The 18429-nt window shown below is 37.4% G+C and overlaps 1 protein-coding gene across 9 annotated transcripts in view; it reads right to left on the bottom strand.

The window, feature by feature from the left end:
• ERICH1 (glutamate rich 1) overlaps window positions 1–18429 on the bottom strand; it is a 99264-nt gene that overhangs the window by 18226 nt on the left and 62609 nt on the right. For 2 of the 9 annotated variants that reach the window (XM_054818885.1, XM_054818886.1), the window contains exons 4-6: window positions 17994–18371; window positions 15343–15537; window positions 7742–10700 (exon numbers count right to left, since the gene is read on the bottom strand). In XM_054818885.1, coding sequence (XP_054674860.1) covers window positions 10627–10700; window positions 15343–15537; window positions 17994–18371 — 647 coding nt within the window. In that variant the 3' untranslated portion in view covers window positions 7742–10626. Of the gene's footprint in view, window positions 1–270; window positions 3715–7741; window positions 10701–15342; window positions 15538–17993; window positions 18372–18429 lie in introns of those variants that run through there. The other 7 variants (XR_008576202.1, XR_008576201.1, XR_008576200.1 and 4 more) reach the window with 7 other exon arrangements.

Here is an 18429-nt window from a genome sequence, read left to right on the forward strand (position 1 = left end):
TTGCAATGCAGAGGTGAATGGCTGTGCACTGATAAAGCCATCTGTCTTGTGGGTGCCTGGAGGAAGGCTCTGCACCAAAGCAATATTGCCAGTTTTACAGTTAATATCCTGGTGCACAATACTCTTGAGCTGAGAGTTGGACTGCAGTCATTTCCGCCACCTTAGGGCATTCCATAGAACAGCGTGCTCAGTTGTAATGACTCTTGCTCACAAGCACAGGCTGCCAGATTGGGAAAGGGAATGAATATCCCTGCAGGGCATAATGGCAATGCGAGCACACCATTCCATGCACTCAGATAATATTCAGGTCCATGGACTCAGATTTGAACCCAGAGAAGAGAAGGAACAGCAACTGTGGGTAGAATGCTTTTATTGGTAGGTTTTTCAGATGACTTGCTTATCCTGGATATTCACAAAGAATAACAGCAACAATCTAGGGTCTTAGTTAAAACAAAAAGCTGACACACACTGGCCTAGTTTGGACTTCTAACAGATAGTTTTGTGGGTTTTTTAGTATTACACGGTTCTTTTCAGACTACTTTGGTTGGCTTCAAACAAAACACCATGCAGAGACTGCTGTACAAAGCATCTATCATTTCCGGATACCACTAATTCCTAGGATTTGGATCAGCATTGGACAACTGGAGCTGTATCAAGGCTGATAAAGAGGACCCTTAATTATTACTCAAGACTAATTATCCTCTTAGAGATACTTGCTCAATGCCATCTCATCTTTGTGACTTTTACCTCCCAGGTTTCCCACCAGTCTCATTTGAAAGTGCAAGTCTCAGGTTATCCACAAGTATGCTGTCGAGCAGAACGGGTCTATGAATCACCATCGCAACCTACAAGGGAAAAGCTTCACTCACATAGCCCCATCTCTCCTTCCCTCCTGTTCACGTCACCTCAGTAAGTCACTGTCACCAGCTGCTTCCCAGGATCAGCCCATGGTCAGATTGATTCTCATCCTATGGTACCTGCAAGGTAGCTTGAGACTGCTTTTCACCCCGTGAAAAAGGGCAAGGCCCTGCCAATTATGGAGAACATAGATGGGCATTGGACTTCTAGAAACACAACAGTCAGCTAAGCCTTTGTGTCTCAGGTACCCTGACAAGGACACCTGCAATGTTTTTGGCTTGATATTGAACTTTGATGGTTTTTGCTTATGCATAAGGGAATCAGACTGAAAGAAAGGATGCTGAAAAGGCATTTTGACAGAAACACTGTTTTTTCCCCTATGGCTTCCAGTGTAGGGGGAGTTAAGGAACCTTTTGGAATCCTACAAGGCATGTTCTGTGTTAGCACAGAGCCAGAACCTGGGAGCCAGAGGCTCTATGCTGTACGTATGCGAGGGGTTTATACAGCCACAGGTCAGATTCTGGCCAGGGCAATTAGACTTTCCTCAAAGAAAACAGCAGAACTGCATTAGCCAGCTTTATTCACATTGAGAAAACAGATCAATGTATTGCTCTGAACATCTCTCATCTTTGGCTCTTCTTCTTTTGTAATTTCTGGTACAAAACACTTCAGTTTTCTCTTCCATCTCTGAAATGCAGGCTCCTGCAGCTGGTGCAGGAGCAGTATTTCCAGTTGCAAGTTGTTTTAAAATCCTTTTCCTTTCACGTTTAGCTCCTGTACTAACTGGCCCTACTATGACTTTGCTCGTCACTGCGCTGCTATGCTGTTATTACTCCTTTGTTTTTCCATTGCGTAGCCTTGCAGCCAGCCTGTGACACAGCCTTCACTAAACGGAACCATGAGGGTGATAAGCCACGGCAATGAAGTGGAAATCCCACTGGCGGTTCTGTCTCATACAAGGATCCTCCTGAGAACCTGCTCCTGCTTCTCTCTGCACTGTGACAGCTCTGGGCAGAGAGTAACTGGGACTTCTCTGTCATTTCCAGCTCCAGCAGAAAATGTTAACGCTACGTGCATTTTGATTCATGATGCCAACTGCAGCTTGGCACTCCATGAGCAGCAGAAGTTGGGAGACTAAGCTGAAGTTCGATGAATATCTCTGATGAACCCTTTCGCTGGTCTCCAACAATAGCTTAGGGTTTAGAAAATGTTTAGATAATGCTGATATTGACAGTTAACATGTCTGTGCTGTGGCCTGGAAATCTACTTAGAGAACTGCTTCTGTAAAAAATTGAAAATGTGCATATCCCACTACAAAACTGTGAATGCTGCTTCCTAAGCAAACTTTTAAGTTTCAAATCTGTTTTTTTTATCAGTAGTTATTGAACTTATTGCAAGGTTCTTTCTTCAATTACCAGCTGCAAGAAATGCAACACAACAGATATAGACACACTAGACACCTTCATAACCAGAGTTATGGATCACATCCTGCAGGAAAAGAAATATGAATTTTCCTTTGCTGTTTAAAAATAAGGAATCTTTCACAACAATTTGCATCTTAACTAATGCAAATCATTCCCCACAGGGCAACAAATTAAAAACATGTAAGACAAATCTGAGAGGTTATTTAGTTAGAACACTTTTCAATTATTCTGCTTCCCCTGAAACACAATTCTGTTTTTGTACAGTGTCTTTAGTTTGGACTCTTATCCTTACCTAAAAAAAAAAAAAGCTGGTTCTTGTAGAAAACTGAAGAAATACTTGTTGACAGCAGGAGACAACCATTACACACCTTGTGCTGTACAGACTCCTGTGAAGTTACCTAGTGACACATGAGTTTCTAATCAAAAGAAAGCATGTAAGACAATAAAGTACACATAAAATACATTAGAAATCCAATAAAGTATCTGTTTTCTGTTTTCAAAAAAAGGTATAAATAGGGAATTGGGACTGAATGATGTTATTTCTCTTTGGATCCCATAAAGATTAGTACTAGTACTTGACAGGGTTCAGCATTTTTATTAGTGTTCTCTAAGTAAACATATAATCATTACTGGTAAAATTTGCAGATGACATCAAGATTAGCAGATAGTCAATACTAATGAAAGCAATACGGGCACACAAAACACTCCGTCATTTACTAATCTAGACATAGTTGAAGAAAATTAACATTAATATGGCCAAATAGAAAGTCAGATAATTAAGAACAAGAAGTACGGAACCAGGACTAAATCTTGGAAAGCAATAAATTTCAAGAGTAGTTGTCTACTATGACAAATAATTCACTGTGTACTCTCTACACAATACTATGGCAAAAAGTGGACCCACAAACAATGGAGTAGTGAGTAAGGAAGCTGGCACTGCTGAGATTTTAAATGAAGGTCTATGTGAAGTTCCAGTACACTTGTTCTCTAAATGGTGAGAAAAAAAAAAAAAAAGGAAAGAATGTACAAAAGAGCCACAAAAACAATTTGAAGGAGAAAATTCCTTACAGCAAATAATTTAAAGGGACAATGTTTAGGGTAGCAAAACGGAGGTTGCATTGTAGCTTAATTACAGTGTTCAAAAACTTTCAGAGACAGAAAATAGTGGCTAGCAAGGGACTACTTAATCTAGTGAAGAAAAGCATACGAATAACTAATGGCTGAAAGTTAAATCTAGACAAATTCAAATTTAAAATAAGGCACATGTTTCCAACTGTGACAGTGATTGAGTACTGGAATAAATGACCAGAGAAGGGCCTAAATCTTCATTTCTTGATGTCTTTAAATCAAGCTTGCCTGTCTCTGCAGAAGACTTGCTTGAGCAAAAACCACAAATTGTGCTTTTGCCAGTCTCAGGTTGCTGGTCTTCACCCTGAAGTAAAAGGAAAATTTATGACCAGCGATCTAGATGGGGTCAGAGAAGATAATCTCATGTCCTTTTTAGTGTTACCCTCTATGAACCTATCAATATCAACTGAGTGAGGACAGAGAAAAAACTTTCGGAGTGACTTTTGCCATCTGGATAACAAAGCGATCTGTAGCAGACTGTAAATCAGCCAGTAATAAATACATGTTAGAAACCATCGAGATTAATATATTCTTGCAACACCTTCTAATTTAGAAATTTAAGAGTTATTTAATATTTTACACATTAATTTTATACTGGGTAATTGAATTAATGTGAAAGGGTTAAGCAGACAGGCTAATGAAACACTGTTCCATGTACTTAGCTTAATGTGGTTGGAAAAATCAATGCACTTTGGTCTGTCAGTTAGCAATCACAGATTTAATTGAATAACATGTCAAGTATTTTAAACTGTTTACCAATGTAAATAGAATCCAGCACTATAGTAATGGTAATAAGCTAAGATGCTTTTCCTGAATTCCAATCAGATTTGAACATGACCTTCATTTTAAGCTCCAATATGTCAGACAGAGATCAAACAGCTATCATTATGTCTATAGAGTTTGGTGATTACTCCTGTGATTCTGAAAAAAATATATTTGCTATTGATTCACTCTCTAGAACACAGGTAATGGGTAATCAGTTTGATATTCCTAGCAATGGTTACTCCTCCTCTGTGCATTTATATTCGCTTCCACTTCATTATTGTTACTGGGAGGAGGAATCAATCACACAGCAATCTTTTACTGAGCCTGTCCAAGAAGTGGTGGAGGCCCTTTGTGCGTGATCGCATGAACGGAATAAGAAGAGCAGGAGAAGCACCTCCTCAGCTTGTGTTGGGTGAGTTCCTTGCACAGCCATACAAACAGCTCCTTACTCTTCTCCTCCTCCTCCCTTTTACCACTCCCAGGCAATATCTTCCCAACTGAAGATAAGCAAACAGCAAGGGGGGGGTGGGGGGGTGGTGTCACAGCCCTGTCCAAGTTGAAGGAGCTTGCCACTGCCAGACCAGCACCAGGAGTAGGAAAGTAGGTTTGGTCATGCAACATGTACATCCCTGTCCCTTTCTCAGATGCAGGAAATTATTTTCTTTTTTACAAGATTTAGATGCCTGCAATGCAGATGTTTCCATCTGACCTACCTGTTTACGCTCCCATAACTGTCAACATAAAGACATTAAGTTCTCTTATTTGTACCATTGTTCTTATCCTAAAATAGATATCTAGGAGCAATCAGTTATATTGGGCAGTACAAGTATCTGTTTCATCCCAGTAATTATGAAGTTCTTTAGGACAGGCAGCTCAGATGGAAACATCTACACTGTAGACATCTGAAGTTAGGAGAAATGAGTCACACCCTGCATGCCTCCAAGCTGTCCTTAGCAAGCTGCAGATGAACACTGCCTCCAAAGTGTCTACTAGGGAGAACCAGGTCCCTGTTTTACTAGACTGATCATGCGTGCAATGTAAAATCATTACACCATTCTTAACTATCAGCAGCCTTGCTTACATGTTCTAGCATATTCTTGACTGTAGTTATGTCTATTATATTCCTCTAGCACATTGGTGCCTCAGATGTAATAGAAATTCGCTGTGCTGGGTGCTGCGCAGCAGGCCAATCCCCGCATCAAATTGTTACTAGTTTAAAAGAGGAAAAAACAGATGAGAAAATAGGCAGATCGATGTGGGAGTACACAGATACAATAAGGCAACATTAGTCAGCACAGTAGGCAGTTGTCTTAGAACGTGACTGACCTAGCTGTTGCCAAGCTTTTGGGCAGCATCATGGCAAAACTCAGTTTTAAAGAAGGGAAGAAAAATGATAGAAAGTCTGCTCTGTGGAGAGCTATGGAAGGTGTTGTGGAGAAAAGCACAAATGTGTTAATCTGAAAATGTAGCAAGGGGGTGATGGAAGGTAGTATCAGGGGCTGAGAGGATGGAGGAATCATCTGTGTACTGAGGGACTGAGAAGACTGGCAAAGATCTTGGAAGTGAAGGAACCAGCCTCTAGTTGATGCAACAGAAAAAAAGGTATTGAACCACAGATTCATTCCTTCTCTATTTTTGTGCAGTTCTCTTCAGTCTTAGGTAACACTTTTTTTTTGCATTATGTATCCTAAAACAGGATGTAGCATTGCAGTAATAATGTAACAGAGAACTACAGCTTGCTTATACATTTTACAAATGTATACAGTTCATTAAAATGACTACAGACTATTAATTTACAAAACTAAGCACTCAACTTGGAGAAAGCCTTTATTAAAGCTATATATTTGACCTTGTCTGACTGTGGTGCATATACACTGTTTTAAAATAATCATAGAATATATTTTTTTTCCCTAGATCATTAGAGATAGGAAACACATACACCATTTGTAAATTTCTGCTTTTTCCTTATACTTATGTAGTGTTTTTCCCCCATGGCTCAGTTCAGTATATATATAGCAGTTAAAAAATACACATTTTTTTCATCTAAGAAAAATATATTAAAAATCGTGAAATACTCAGACATTATAATTAGCCTATTTAACAAAATTTATTTAGATGCAATGCAGAGGATAAAGTAGTTAACAGTGAAGCTAAATTAGCTGCATAAACATCTGTAATGCAGCCCTCCTTAGGTGCAATCCAGGGCTGAAGCAATTAATCACAAAATCTACATAGCTATAACCTAAGATTGGCGTAAATATTAAACATAATGCATTTTTCCAATCTTACAGTTTTCTGGGTTTTTTTTTTCATTACCACTCTTTGTTATTATACTTAATGTGTAGCACACTGCACAAGCATAACACACACCACTTTCCACTCTACGACTGTGCACTGGTTTTATGATATACCAGATATTACTGGCTGAAATATGTTTTCTTCGGTCAAAGACAGCTTAACAGTTTTCTGCCTTCATGCTGCCACTCACCAGATTTTTCCTTCCTTGTTGTTTTTTTTTAAAATCTTTTTTTCCACAGATGTCATTTCAAAGATTCAGTCTACTGAGTAGTACCCCCCTGCACTGGTGCAGGGGAGAAAAGTCAGCTGTCATAGAAAACACATTAAGGAATTTATAACTCTACATGATTGTAAAGTACCATATAAAATATTGCACCACTTCTGAAGCTGTAAAAATCTGTAACACTAGGGACCGATTCCCACATTACATATCCACAAAAGAGAAGAATGAAGGTCTTACAGGCAATTTTGAGAATAAAACACGTACCTATCTATAGAAATAATGGCTTTGAACTGATATCCTTGCATACAAGTGTAGCACTTGTAGTTCACTACTAGAGATGCCCAAGACTACTTCAGCCTCTGTGGTCTTCCTTGTACATGGAGCCTAGGGAAGGGGCCACCACCTACTCAGAGCCCAATTTCTCTCCCACTGTGCTGCTGTTCCTTCCTTACTGTGTAATGTTTAATTATGCAAACTAGAAAGTTAATTCTTGAAGCCATGTGCAGGCTTTCTAGTTGATCCTTAAATTCTTCCTACTGTTGGAGTCCATGCAGGTTTTAAAAACAAAATTTTAAAGTTCTACCTTCCCAAAAGTTTGAAATATGCTGATAATAGTGCGTGTACAAGTCAGTCTGAAGTCCTCTGATGCAAAGTCCACTAAAAAACCTCTTCCATGCCTCAGAAATTTCACATGATACTGCATATTCATTACACTGAATGATGTGAAAGAGGCAAAAATTCGAGGCCATCTCCTTTGCCATTTATGAGTTTACCATGAAAATCCAAAGCAATAAATGTTTCATGGCTATGTTGAAGGAGCCATGTATAGGGAAATGTAAAACGCAGTGTTCACTGGTGGATATTAAACTAAATTTTTCAGTTTGCATATCCCAGCTGCATTGGTTATACCACTGCTCAAATAAATCATAAAAGGTGTAGGGAGATTTAGCACCATTTCTTCTAGAGAAAACGCACAGAAAAGTGACCGAGTATTAAAATTCTAGTGTATCAAATCTTTTTGACTGCAAATAGGATGTTAAACATGGAACCAAACAATCCTTCCCTCCTGCCATTTTTAGTACAATGCCTAACTGGTATTATAGGATGAATAATGTCCATTTCTTCTGCTTTTAAACTAGATCCTTCTGCTGTGTTCTTTCATGTATTGCTCTTAAGTGTCCTTAAGCACGTTGCAGTTCACACCGTTGTTTGGCATGTTTGTTTCAGAAAAAAAATACACTCTTATGCAATTGCATTTATCTACAATGACAATCTACAATTTATCTGCTTGAATTTGGTCCAATTTTCTAAACTCTCCAACATCTCAGATTTAACTTTATTCTCTACTCTTTACAATCCCTGTTAGTGTAATAGTGGCAGGTTTGATAAGCGTAAGATTCAGCTCCTATCACAGGTCATTTACAAAGACATCAGATATGACTGACTAACTAGCTATGCTCTCAAACTGTTCCCAGGCTTGCTTTGTTAGCACCAGCTGATTTCTGCACAGAATATAAGGCTCTTACAGAGGTTAAAGTGAAAGGAAAAAAAGAGACACTGAAAGTAATCTTTCCCCCATTATTACCCGATTCAAGCAAAGCACGTTTTTGACCTGAGAAATTTTACTCACATTCTGGGATTAGACTACTGATAGTACAAAATATTTCTGTTGGCAAAGATACCCAAGTCTGCTCCTCTGTATGCAGCTACTTAAAATTCAGTGTAATTTTAAAAATCTCTTTTATATTATGAGAAATGTCCAAGCATTGAATCAGAAATAATGAAGAAGAGAAATTAAAGCAATAAACAAAGCTGTGAGACAAGCGTTTGAAGGTGTGATAGCGTGTGTCAGGCTGGACTAGCTGCTGAGCAGGAGACCTGCAGACAGGTCATAGGACGCAGGATCCAGGCAGGGATATGGAAGAAGCTGGGGGCCTGTGCTGGTATTCGGGGATCTGCGAATGGGGGTAGCTTGTGAACCTAGGAAGTGAAGGCTATGTGCATTGGCACTCAAGAACTTCAGTTCCAGTGAGCCAGAGAAGATGACTGTACTTGTGTTTTATGTGAGTCCTGGCAGGGTCACTCATGGGTGTTGTTAAAGGCAGTGCCTTGTCTGTGGCAGCCTGCGTAGTCAGCCACGTGAGTGCCGTGTGTGTGCATGTGTCCCTGACATATGTGCTAAGCATCACTACTGGCTGAACCTGGAAATGTGAAAGCTGCAGTTGCCTCCAGCTTGGGACGGAAAGACATCTGGGTCTCCAGGTGCACCAGCCTGGGATCCAGAGGACAGTGAGAAGGAATCCCCAGGTCCTGGGGTCCACCCAAGGAGCAACCTTGTAACACCTCTCAGCACAGCCACTTGAGTAAATGCAGGCACTACAATTGTTTGTACGGTCCTAATTTGACCTGGTTTGTACCTGTGTTCCAAAATACTGTCTTTAATTACACTATCTCATTTATTTTTTCATATTCAGTGTATAGGACAGATGATGCTTACTTAATGAGCTGCTGCATATCCTTTTTGGGCAGTTCCTAGGCCTCATTTACCGCATGACATTCAAGCTTTAATCTGAGGATGAAATGATTAATTTCCTGTGGGGTCTGTCAATAGAGTATCTAGGTGCTTCACATTCAAGTGATATTTTCGTCATTCTCCATATGTGGGACTGAGGCACACAGCGTATCAGTGAAAAGTCACAGCTGCAGTTCAGTGCCTAAGTGTTAGCAAGTCAGGAGCATTAAAACAGGGAACACACTACTAGTTTTCCCTCTGCAAATTCTGGTTTAAATATCTTTCTTAGCAGATACAGACATAACTTAAGTTCTCCAGAGCTGCACACAGCTGGCTTAGCCATAAGACCATTTTTTCTGCACCTGCAATCCTTTGGCATGTTACTGAATCCCTTTTAACTTCTTCAATTAACAAGAAAGAGGTATGACTGTATTTTTATTATGCATTTTTGAGCATTACTAAAACCAATGCCTTGCAATAGGATGTATCAGGCAATATAATAAAAAACAAAGCAAAAAACCCACACAATGTTTATATAGTGTTGTCAGTAATGTATCTCCAAGCACACGTTGGAGGAGATAAATATCCTACTGATGAGGAAGGTAACACACTAAGATATGAGAAATGGTTTGCTCTGGAGCACCAATCAGGTGAATGACTTGGCTGAGAGAAAAGCCTTTCACATACAAAGCATTTTTTTCCTCAGGATTCCAAAACATTTTGCAACCATGGATATTATTTATTGTGTCACCTACACGTGGATAAATTCAGTTGCAGAAAGACTACACAGTAGTCAGTGAGAGAACCCAGTCCCACAATTCTGCAGTCAGTGAAGCCCGTTGGATCGTAACAGGCTGAGCCATGGAATAGTTCTGAAAATGCCATCCAAGTTTCTGCTAACTCCAAACAGTATCTACATGACCCGCATGTAGAAATTTATCTATTTCCAAACTTAGCAGTTTATTCAGCAAAAACACATTCCTTAGACTTAGATTTAAATATAAAAAATATATTTATGTTTTTCAGATACATAGATATATCAGATAAACAAGAGAAGTCAAGAAATAAAACTTCCAGAAAGGAACGATCAATTTATAAATGCCCCTCCATACTTCTTAAACAAAAAACCTGATACAGACTTTATCACTCCAGATAAGTCCCTTATCCTAAAGCGAAATCTACATACTAATCCAGCTGAAGACTCAGGCCACACAACACAGGCATATTCTTGACCACCTAAACACAAAAATCACATGTAGTTATACCCTGTTTATTGTCTTCTGGAGTTTCTAACACAGAAAAATAATTCATTTACCTGAAGGTGTAGAATGTGTATTGACACTGTTCTTCCTGAACAATTGCTACTTGGTTAAGAGTTTGTATATCAAATTTTAACCCTGTGCATATGGACACAGGCTTTATTTCCTGTTCTTCACAGGAAGGATATCTGTAATCCAGTAGTGAAACAGAGACGTGACTATCTTGGTATGATCTGAAACAAAGAAAACACATTCCTCCTGAAATACCTCTATGACATTTCCGAACTTTAACAAAAAAGACTTGTACAAACATCTGTTTCCATTTGATATTAACATTTCAGTAAAAACAATGCAGATATTGAAGCTTGAAGACTAATACATATGAATTTCTAGATAAACAGGTGCATTTTCTTTTAGGAAGTCAGTTATTTGTAGGAGAAAAAAATCTTGGTTCTATGTTTTGGAATGTCCTATTTGTTGTGATTCAATAATTCAGAAAAAAAGGAGATCAAAATGACATGATCATATGGGTAAGGCTAAAAGAGTGCAATCTTCTCCACTTCTTTCTGTCTGGAGAGTAATTTCACACATTACTATTTAACTTAGAGTAGCAAGTCGAAGCCCCAGTTGAGAATGAGTTGTCTTGTACAGACAGCTGCATTAAAGCCTCGAAATGCCATGGCTTCTGCTTTAATTCATAGATTATCTATGTGACTTTATTTATTTTTAATGACAGGACTTTCTACAGTACTTATCACATAATATCACATTTTAGATGATTCTATAAAGTTATGCTAATATAGCTTTCACATTTCATTTCCTTTTCTTTGAATGTTCATTAAAAAAAAGAAAAAAAAAAGAAAAGTTTAATCATTTTAGGACTTCTGTATATCCAGCCTGTGTATTGTTGGCACACAGTAAGTGTATTACTTCTGGTCTGCAAAATGTACCCCCCTGCCCCCTGCAATGGAGACATATATAAAGGACAACTCTCCAAAAAAAGACAGTTGAAAGAAGCTTCTAGCTCTTCTGTGAGTGATAATTTCCTAGGCAACAAGGGAAGAGTATATTTGAGACTTGATACTAACCAACAAAGGGAAAATGTTAATAGATAATGGAATGAAGTTGATGAGTAGAAGCTGAATGAGTTCATAAGTGAGGAGATAATGACTTTTTCTTTTTAATTAGGTGATCACCTATGCTTTAATAATTGATGTGAAATGGGAATTAAGTAGCCCTCATTTCAAAAGCTACAGTTTCCAACCAGCAAATGGAGCATTACTTCCAGTCACAGCCCTTCTCCTTTGCCCACTGCACTGTGTAGGACCATGGAGGGGTCTGGCTTCCTTTTGCAAATGGCCATTGACCTTCTGATAGGGATCAGCTAAGCCCCTATTCACGAGAAATGCATCTCTATTTGACTTCTAAACATTCTCTTCCCTGCATTTATAGAAGACTTTAGGTTAAGGGAAGTACTTTTTGTTAAAGACTACCAGATAAATGGAAATAGTAATAGAACATGTTCTTTTTTACAATCTAAGAACAATGACACTTTAAATAACCATGTTCAAACAAAAACTCTTGACCAACTTCAACTTTGTATGACTACTGACATCCAAGGACAAAGGTAACTTGATGGAATAACTTGAAGCACAAAGTACAAGGTAAGTTGATGGAGGATGACAACTAGAGAGAACAACCAGTATCTCTTAACCACAGAGATTTTCTTGTTCAAGTATGTTTTCTCATTTAAATGAAGGGTTAAAGATAATACTTTAATGTTGATCATTTTTCTGTTTCAATCTCCTCAGCAATTTCCTCTTCCTGCAACATTTTTCAGACCCTATGATCAACCTTGTTAAACCTTTCTTTGACATGACTGCAAATATTGGATTCTAAGAGCTTATGATAAAGCAGAAACTTTTTTCTTGTTTCTTTTTTCTTTTGGTTGAACCATGATTCCCAATCTGAATAACATGCTAAGAGGTGTGAAGGAAATACCATAAACATGGTCTTGAACCAGTGGTTTTCAATTTGTTGTCTGCAGACTTTGGGCAGTCCATAGCTTACTCTAAAGGGTCTAAGAAAAGCAAGTTTGTCGTCAGTAGGCATAAACTTGCCAAGTGGGACTTGGTAGCCCCAGTAGAAAATTAGATTAAACCATAACATAACTGTATGAGAAAATAAAAGATATATAATAGTATGTTTACTTTATAAGGTTTAGTAATGGAGAATGTGCACTTATACGAAAGATATGCATCACTTCTCATTTTTTCCTAGTCTTTCCTTCCTTAAATTAAACCCAAAACTGAATAAAGCATGGTACCCATTATTATTACTTTGATGCTGGCATCTTAGGTAGAATCATAACCATGGGAAAAAGCGTTAACACATTGCTTCTTGAACTACAGGGAAAAAAATAGGTTTGTTTTGTAAAAATAATAGACCTTGCTAAAATTAAGAAAAATTGTTTTCTTTTCATCATGTTAATAAGAAATGACCTTTTCTTCTAGTACACCATGCCCCAGTAAAAATAAACAAAACAGAAAAAAAGGCAAGATAATCATAGCAACTTGTGAAAAAAATTGAGATTACTATGATGTACTGTATATTTTTATCTTCATAAACAGCCCTAACCTGTATTTCTATAACAAGAACTTGAATTTACTGAGACAACAAGTTTTTGTAATAACTCTTATCACCTGTTCATTGGGAATGAAATCTAAAATTTTAAAAACAATGGTCAAAATGACCTATTTTTGAGGCAAAAGTAGGGAAAAAAGTATAATTAAAAGCCTAATTCAAGGTAAAATTTCAGAGCACTATACTCTCATTCACTGAAATTCCCAAATTACAAAGCGAATGTATTGTCAAAGTCTGCTGAGGCAAATTAATATCTAGCAGGTGTTTAAATATCCTTTAACAATTTATAACAATGTATTTTCCTCTTTCTTATGTTGTTGTACCTCATGAATATCAAATCAACTACTACAGTTACACCACCTTGAAATTGGAATGAAATTAGAATTGAGCCTGGAGTGACAACAGTTACTAGGAAAAAAAAAAAACAACTGGAAGATTAAACAATTTCAGGCTGTATCAGCAGAAACATAAATGAATTTTAGAACTAACTCAGAAAATTGCCTTCTGCTTTTTCAAGTGACAAATACATACATCAGAAAATTAGGGTAGTTGCATGGATTTCTTTCTAATTTGCTTCTGTTTTCTCTCTTCAGTTTGACATTTCTGCTACATAAAAGTAAACAGAGCAGCTTGCCTCAAGGCTGCAAAACCCAACAGAATTCCTGTATTGAGTAGAATTTAGATAACGACTGTAAGGAATGTCCTGAATGCGGTCACTTCAATAGTTCCATTTTGATTTAATCAGCAGAAGTTGAATTAGGTCATTTAATAAAGGGCCAATACCATTATCACTATTTCTGCTGAGTCCTACATTGCAAATGTGTATTACATCCAATGAGACTATCTGATTATAATTAAGATCATGGAATCTAGGCTTGAAATTAATTATCGAATGCATAGAAGGATCATGTTCCATGTATATGTGGATATTTCAGATCTATCAGAACCTTATGGAGTATGACAACCCTTATCTACACTTTAAAGAATACATAGTACTTCTCTAAGAATTTCCTTTTCAAAAGGTATCAGCTAGGAACTCCACAGGCAGGAATTCTCGCTTTTCTGTTTTTACAACACACAGCATGCAGTAGGCTCCAGTCTTGACTAGGATCTTTAGCCACTATCATGCTGTAAATTATTTAATGATGTTACAAGCAGTAGTCTCTTCTCTGAATGCTACTGCTAAGCCTCTGATGGTTATGATTTTATTTACTATGTTATCACACTACTACCAGCTCAGTTGTTACTCTTCAAAAGACTTAGAGCACTGCCTAAAATGGTTGAGATTCTCTCGTGCCATAGCAAGTGCTCCTAACTCTGATTAAATTCTTTGGGAGGCAAGAAAATTCAGCACATCTTGTCGATTGGGCTTATGCTGCAACAAAAGTACTAATGACAACTAACAATGACTGTTTAAATGAAGACTACTTGGAAAATTAATTATTATACCTTCTATGGACTACATGCTGATCCCACATTCACTTGAGGAACTATTAACTATCCAAGAAGAAATTCTACTAAAATTATATGGGCTATAATAGAGAACAAAAGGAGCATGAATGAAATCAGACTTGTGCCTCAGGGATGAAAGGATTTAGTAACAGAATAATTTTTCTTTTTGTGAATGACTCTATAATATCATTTATTATAAAGAGTGACATTATATTTTTACACAATCAACAGTATTTTTTAGAAACTTAAACCAGATACTTTCATTTAAACAAAATCAAAGCTGTAAATCAAACTTTGGCATGTAAAATCTAGGTGTTAAAGATGCCACGCAGGTGACCAAGAAGAAATGAAATAATGGGCTTTATTGATTCTTATGCATGTAAAATTAAACCTTGACTGGGTGAGTGAAATCTCCAAGGTAAATAAGTTAATTCCCATGATTTAAAAATTCTACAAAGAGAATGTGTTAAAAATATGCTTTAATCATGATTAAATCTTAAACCAGTTAAGATTTAAAACATATTGTTTTAAGAACCTGAATCTTGTACTCTACAGTTGCTGCAAAGTATGAAAGTTTCTGTATTGATCACAGTCAAACAAGAAACAGGGAAAATCACTGTATTTTCAGTGGAAATTATGCATTCAAATCTTGTATAAGCATATATTTACCACTACATGATTATTTACAGCTTCATAATAAAAGAAAGTCTGTGACAAATCTGAATTTTAATCCACACAAAGAAGAACATCAGTGAATGAACATGAATGATTGGTACCTACCAGGACGCATCATGGATTGTTCTTGGAACTGTTTCAAAGCATCCTTCAATCTCTCAATATCTTGTAGCAATACAAGGGATTTCAGCTGATGTAGAAGAGTCACGTCTGAGGAAGAGATGGTGCGAGATTCAAGATATTGTAAAAGCTCTTGGGCAGCTGCTGAATCTACAGCAGAATCTGTGCATTCTGATTTACCTAGAAAAACAATTGGAAAACTTCATTAAAAATATTCAATGAGCACAGAGAATCTTCCTAATTACACTTTCTTTTCAAAGAAAGCCTCTTCCTTTTTAGTACAACTTACAACCAAATATCAGGTACTACAGAATAGCTTGCTTCTCCCATTTTTCATTAAATATTAAAACAATGATAAGAGGGGAAAGTATCCTATTTAAAAAGTAAAAAAGGACAATAGGATTCATAGTGACAAGAATGCAAGAGGAATATAAATGTTCAATATTAGCACAGGAAGAAGGTGTGATGAAGAAACTGTACTGCAGCCGAAGTGCTACGGTTTTGCTTCCTACACTGTATTATAAAAATGCACACACATGTGGAGACAGGGAACAACTCTGCGGAACTACTGTGAAACACTTCTGGAGGCATCCAATTATCTTGTTATTGTACTTTTACCTTTTTATTTACAAGCAGATATTACAACATGCAAGACAGCAGAGAAGGACATACATTGTTTCTACAGTACTAAAGCGTAAATTCATTCTTCCATTCCAGTAACAATGTATAGTCTGTCCCTTTAACCAGATCCCCTTTAATTCTTCTGTTTTTACCAGCAAGCCAACTGAGAAGAACAGATTTCTCCCGATTCAGCTTTCTGACATAAGTACAAGAAGTATAATCCCATGTGACCATTTGAAAATGCTGCTAAAAGCAATGGCTTCCAATTTTATCTAAAAAAAAATGGGGAGTGTTAAAGTCACTCAACTAGAAAAGGCAAACAGCGTAATGTCAGATCTATATATAAACTGGGATTTGCCTAACAAGAAAGTTAGTCATACTCTGATTTATGGATGTGACATCTTATCTGCAGATGAACTTTCTTTTACCTGAGAATTTCTCTCTGTGGATTCCAAGGTCCTCACTGGCTCAACCCTCTGATACACAGGTTTGACACCAGGCCCAGTCAGTCTGTCAATCACTGCTAAAACCTGAAATTGACTTCCAGGAAAGCTGGAAGCTCAACACTTTTTCTTAAAATTCAACATGCAACACAGCTGTGGACAATTGCCCAGGTTTCTGTTCTGGGTCATGCATTAACAGCAGAACTGTTAACTCAGTTTGCAATCTTGCTCAGTTACTCGGGAGTTCCACTACAGCAAATGCATGTAGTTTAACTTACGTTTACTTAGCCATACACTGAAATAGTAAAATTCTTATTTTTAGTGATGGAAATACATTAGCCAGAAAGTAGGATGGATTTCGAATGCTAGGCTTAGTATGAAGACCTGACACAGCAGAAAAATTTTAACAGTAAGCAAAGAAAATTCTATGTATAAATCCTGAGAAAAAAGTTAACATAAAATCCCCGATGTCATCTTAACAGGGCTTTTAAAGTAATTCTGTAGTCTAAAGATGAATTTTATGGGACTAGGAGCTGACAGCTCTGACTTAAGATGGACTCATACTGGTAGGTAAACTGTCCAATATTCTTCATTCAGCTCTACACAGGCAGTCAAGGCCTTGCACTTTGAAAAAATGTTCACTGCTTTTTTCCAGTTTTACAAGACAGTTATCATTTTAAAGCTGTGTTCTGAGCTGAGCAACTAAAGATGATGTCAGCTTGTCCTTAAGAAAACATATTTAATTCTAGATGATATCAACATAATCTGGTGTATGTACTGATAATTACTATACTTGCCATTAAAACGTCAATATTTCTGAAAGGTGTTGATGACATAAGCACCATACAAGCAGCTTTCTAGGAAGGAAATGGAAGAAACGTACAGTAGGAATTTCTCTGAATTTAGTGGCCAGATGAACATTCAATAGGCCATTAGGGATAACATCCATGCAATCCTTTTTAAACTGCTATGGAATGTGTACGGATCATGAGTTCACATCCATCTTGTTCACAAGCGCTTTATGCCAATACACTTTCCCAGTGCCAACAGTATCTCCCCCTTTCCTCTTGGATGCTGTCTGTCTAGATTTCCTTATATATTACAAATAAACGTCCTCCTGGGAAGGAGAACTTTCTGAAAAGTAGGTTGGTTCAGAGAGAGTAAGCATGAAAGTAGTTTAGGATAGCAATTATTGCCCTCATTTGAAGCCCTCTGAAAGCAAGTAATCCTTCTGGATGTTTGCTTGCAAAGGAAAGAAGAATTTGGTCCATTTTAACCACTACATTTACCCCAAGCTCATTGGAATGTTTTTAAACAGGAATATTATGTATATTTTCAAAGACAGAGAAACAAAGAGATGGGGGCCACAGTTTTTTAAATTGATGTAGATTGTCACGTATTCACGTACACACCAGAAAATGGGATAAATACTAGGTACCCCCATGTCGTACTGAGCTCAAAGGAGATACTTCGCTAGTAGTTTTGGCCCATTCTACAGCAATAATAAGTGCACATCTATCTTCCCCTACGTGGTAATACTCATGAAAAGAAAGGAGAAAGAGTGGTACATACTGTCAGCAAAATAAATTTGTTGTGTTGCCTGCAGGAAGTCCAGAATGCTATCTGCCTTTTTATCTATGTCTTTTAAGCCTGCTGCTTCTTCTGTGTTGTTTTTGTCAGGCTGATATGTAAAATCCACACCAGCAGTTTTTGTTACCAAGCCAGCTGCTCTCATTTTTTCTTTCTGTCGCTTCTTTTTCATTTTCCTCTTTTTGTTTTTGCTTATTTTGGGACTGTCTATCTGCTGCAGCTGTAAATTATCTTGGACAAGAGTCTCTTGCATTCCAGATTCTGTTTGTTCTCCATGTACATTATTAGAGTTTTGCAAACTGGTCTTTTGTTTCTTCCTTCGAATGCGCTTTCTCTTGGCTTGTCCTTGATATTCCTCCTCTGCAGATTCAAAAGAGACATGAGAGTTGTAAATATGAAGATCTGTAATAAGCATTTT

Source organism: Grus americana, chromosome 3 (genome assembly GCF_028858705.1).
Source record: "Grus americana isolate bGruAme1 chromosome 3, bGruAme1.mat, whole genome shotgun sequence".
Classification (NCBI taxonomy): Eukaryota; Metazoa; Chordata; class Aves; order Gruiformes; family Gruidae; genus Grus; species Grus americana.